The 4,571-nt window shown below is 46.0% G+C and overlaps 1 protein-coding gene across 1 annotated transcript; it reads left to right on the top strand.

Moving 5' to 3' along the window:
* Positions 1-1,272: 1,272 nt before the first annotated feature.
* LOC112401534 (acyl-CoA wax alcohol acyltransferase 2-like) lies at positions 1,273-2,335 on the top strand. Its single transcript, XM_024747827.1, is given in 5 exon segments — positions 1,273-1,393; positions 1,396-1,430; positions 1,433-1,490; positions 1,709-1,851; positions 2,270-2,335. Coding segments are annotated over 5 exon segments (423 nt in total).
* Positions 2,336-4,571: the final 2,236 nt, after the last annotated feature.

Raw genomic sequence — 4,571 nt, 5'->3', positions numbered from 1 at the left:
TTTCATGATGTTTTCACTGAGTGAAACATCAACTCAGGATAGCTTCAACTATCTTGTTACTTCCTAAATCCTCCTCTGGGAGATATTGCACTCCAGGCTACCATCAAGAAAACCATCAAGAGCTCCCTAAATCCTCCTCTGGGAGATATTGCACTCCAAGCCACCATCAGGAGAAAATATTTGAAAGTGAAGCAACTGAAAAAGGATTAATCTCCAATATTTACAAGCAGCTCATGCAGCTCAATATCAAAAACAAACAACGCAATCAAAAATGGGCAGAAGATCTAAATAGGTATTTCTCCAAAGAAGATATACAGATCACCAACAAACACAATAGAATGGGAGAAAATATTTGCCAACGAATCAATGGACAAAGGATTAATCTCCCAAATATATAAACAGCTCATGCAGCTCAATATTAAAAAAACAACCTAATCAAAAAATGGGCAGAAGATCTAAATAGGTATTTCTCCAAAGAAGATATACAGATCACCAACAAACACAAGAAAGAATGTTCAGCATCACTAATCATTAGAGAAATGCAAATCAAAACTAAAATGACGTATCATCTCACACCAGTCAGAATGGCCATCATCAAAAAATCTACAAACAATAAATGCTGGAGAGGGTGTGGAGAAAAGGGAACCCTTTTGCACCGTTGGTGGGAATGTAAATTGATACAGCCACTACGGAGAACAGTATGGAGGTTCCTTAAAAATCTAAAAATATAACTACCATACAATCCAGCAATCCGACTACTGGTCATATATCCTGAGAAAACCATAATTCAAAAAGAATCATGTACCACAATATTCATTGCAGCTCTATTTATAATAGCCAGGACATGGAAGCAACCTAAGTGTCCGTCAAGAGATGAATGGATAAAGAAGATGTGGCATATATATACAATGGAATATCACTCAGCCATAAAAAGAAACGAAATTGAGCTATTTGTACTGAGGTGGATGGACCTAGAGTCTGTCATACAGAGTGAAGTAAGTCAGAAAGAGAAAAAACAAAGGCCCTTGGGTCTTAGCTTCCAGTGTTTCAGACCTTGTGGGTTTAAAGGAGGGTCTGGGACTCGCTTCCCTTAGCTTGCTGCTACTTTGCCCCCAGAGGCAGCTTGGGGTATACCATGAGGCTCTCCCACTTAGCCTGGACCTGGGCTCAGCTGGGTTAGGGGCTGAGGAGCTTACAGGGAGACCCAGGACCACTGGTGGTCAGTGTGTCTTGCTTTCAGCAGGGTCCCTACGTTTCTGGCCATCAGGGAACATGCTTTTCCTCTGCAGGGTGGCTGTAATCCCTGCCTACGCCTTTGGGGAGACAGAACTCTACAATCAGCAGATTTTCACTCCTGGGGGTTTCGTTAATCACTTCCAAAAGTGGTTCCAGAATAGGTACACAGCTACCCTTGTGCTTTCTACACAAGATAAAACTCCTGGGGAACTCCTGGGGCCTTCTGCCTTACGCTCAGCCTGTAACAACAATTGGTGAGTTGGCCCTTCTGATGCTAGCCTCATCTGGGACACAGGATCCATTTCCAAGGCTGGAGCTTGGCTCTGGCCATGTCCAGAGGCAGGGAGGCTGGCCAGGATGAGCACAGGGGTGGGGGAAGTGTGGGGAGAAACCGGGCTTGAGGGCTGAGGCCTATTCTGAGCAGTGAGTCATTCTGATGCTTCCCCTTTCCCTTCTCTGTCTCCCCTGGCAGTTGGGAAACCTCTATCACTGCCCAAGATTGAGAATCTGAGCAAGGAGATGGTGGCAAAATACCACGTGGTCTATATTAATGCCCTATACAAACTGTTTGACCAGCACAAGACCAAGTTTGGCTTCTCAGAGACCCAGGAACTGGTGCTAACTTGACAGACATCCCCCTGAGTTCTCTCAGCCTGCTTAGAAGGAGTGAAACAGGTGAACAGGAGGACAAAAATCAGCCATGGGACTCCTGTTCCTGATTCAGCCAGTCCTCACCGAGGCAAGTGTGTGTGTGTGGGTGCCTGTTTGGCTGTTTTCTGGTTCCCTCTTCCTCCTTCATTTCTCTCCTTCTAGCTGTTCTCTGCCTTTTCCTCGGGGTTACAAGGAGATGGCCCCAAAGCCAGGGAAGGCCCTAGGGGAAAGGGGTCCTGAAATCTCCCTCACACATGCCCACTCAGCATCAGCACTGAGGAAAACAAGGCACAGAAAAAAAAGCCCACCTTTGTTACTGCCTGTGCCCCACCTAGCCTGTTCTGAGGGCCTAGTATCCCTGCACTTGTCTCTTCTTCTCCAGCTCTTAAGCAGCCCCATCTTCTGGCATCAAGGCTCCTCCAGGACTGGCGGCCTTGAGATCCAGTAGGCTCTGAGTTTAGTCCCCTCCACCTTCATGCCCTTGGATCAGTCTTATCTGAACCTGTTTCCTCATCTGTAAAATGGGACAAATAGTCCCTCCCCTGCTTACCTTAAAGGCTGGTGGGATGATGATATCGATGATATCGAATGTGATTGAACTTTGTAAACTGGAGAGCTACACAAAATTATTCTCCTCCAAGCATTTTGCCCACTTCCCGTCCCTGAGCAAGCAATGCCCTAAATTTCATGGCATCTCAAAGTTTAAAAGAAAGTTTATCCAATTAAAAAAACATTCTAATCTATTTTTATTTTTTAAAGTTTGTCTTTTAATTTTATTTTTTGGTTACACAGTACATGGGATCTTAGTTCCCCAACCAGGGATTGAACCCACACCCCAGCATTGGAAGCATGGAGAATTAACCACTGGACTGCCAAGGAAATCCCTAATCTACTTTTTAAAAAACAAAGTTTACAGTGTAAGATCTTGTCAACAGTTGTTTGAAAGTTTAAGTAAACTTTCTAGTTGGGTGACCTTGGGGGAGCTACTTAAACTCTTTAATGTTTGTCTCCTCATCTGCAAAATGGGACAATACATCATGGGGTCCCGGAGGCTGGATCTACCAAAGCTGTTTTGGGCTGAGGCCTGAAGAATTTTATAGATGCTAAGGTCTCAAGCTGAGGGTGACTCCCTGCTGTGTCATTGCCTCAGGACAATGTTCCTTTTTGCAGGACCTCTAGCCTATCAGACATGCGGATACAGGAAAAGACCTAGGTGATAGGGATGGGTGCATGTGAGCTGGGGCAGAGAGAGGATGTGGGATGTTCTGACAGGAAATTCAGATCACCTCCTCCTGCTACCCCTTCTGAAATGGGTGCCTTGGTCTTTCCCAAAGCTCATGTGTGGTATGAAAGAAACCTCTAGTGGGAATTCCCTTGTGGTCCAGTGGTTAGGATTCTGGGCTTTCCCTGCTGAAGGCACAGGTTCAACAGTGGTCACGGAACTAAGATGCCACAAGGTACAGCACCACCACCAGAACAACAACAGCAAAAAGAAAATGAAGAAGCACCTAGCAGGTAGGAAATGCTTAAGCCAATCTTAAGAACAAGGGGAAAAATCTTTATTTGCAAAGAATAAACCATTAATTTACACAAACTTACATCCCAGTTTATATACATTATGTACAGTTTATGTACACAGTATCTCACACTGAATGCTGACCCCCAAAGCAGCACTGGGCCTGCTTCAGGCCATCCTCACCATAAAGCCCACCCCGCAACCCAGCTGGAAGCTTTTTGATTAAAGAAATGACATACCCCAACTCCACTTGGAGAGAGCCCTGAAAAGGATTACAAAAAAAAAAAAACAATCCAGCTCCTTCTTTGTGCTCACATGGCCTAGGGAAGGCTCCAGGCAGGGACGGGGCCTGAGGCAGAACCAGGGTGGCCTCAGACTCCGTGATGTTGAACCCATCTGGAGCCTTCCATCCAGAGGCAGAAGCTGGAAGAGTGCCCTGGGGAAGGAATCACTCTGACCAAGCCTGTGGCTATGCTTTCCCTGCCTGGCCAGGCTCCTGATGGGGGCCAAGAAATTCCAGCCTTGAGTCTGTGGGTGGTAGAAATAGGGGGCTGTGTGGGACATGGACTGTTCCCCCCTCACCCTGCTGAGTCTGGAGGTTGGAGCTCCTTCACCTAGGGCAGGTCACCTTCAGTCTCTGGGCCTCAGTTTCCACATTAGTAACATGGGGTAGAACATAGGTTGGGCTAGATTCCCTCTAAGGGCCTCTCAAGCTCAGTTTCTCTGAATCTATTTGCATCCACCACAAGTTACATACAACACATATACTCACATGTGGCTCAAAGTCTTTGTTCACCTCCAGCGTTCCTAGCCCTTTACTGCTCATCAAAAGAAATTTGGCTCAGGGTGGATGAAGGGGGAAATAAGACAAAGACAACATTTTCCAAGGAACCAGTAGCTGAGCAGTCCTCAATAGCTGCTTTTTGTGTCAGCTTTGGCTGTTGAAGCCGAAGATGCTGCCAAAGCCCCCGCCATGCAATTCTCCTTCAAACCTCTGTTATCCACCTGCTCACAAATGCCTTCATCCCATTCTGTATGCTAGCCTTGGCCTTCTGGAAAAGGCACAACAGCATAATTCCAAGGTGTGAATCTAGTTCCACATTCTGTTAAGAGTAAACTGTTTCAATAACTTTGCAGCAACAGGGCTACTTCTTGCTTCCTTCATCAC

The sequence above is a fragment of the Neophocaena asiaeorientalis genome, unplaced genomic scaffold (genome assembly GCF_003031525.2).
Source record: "Neophocaena asiaeorientalis asiaeorientalis breed wild unplaced genomic scaffold, Neophocaena_asiaeorientalis_V1.1 scaffold658, whole genome shotgun sequence".
Taxonomy (NCBI): domain Eukaryota; kingdom Metazoa; phylum Chordata; class Mammalia; order Artiodactyla; family Phocoenidae; genus Neophocaena; species Neophocaena asiaeorientalis.
Note: the sequence above shows the minus strand (reverse complement) of the source record. Positions and strands in the feature narration are given on the sequence as shown.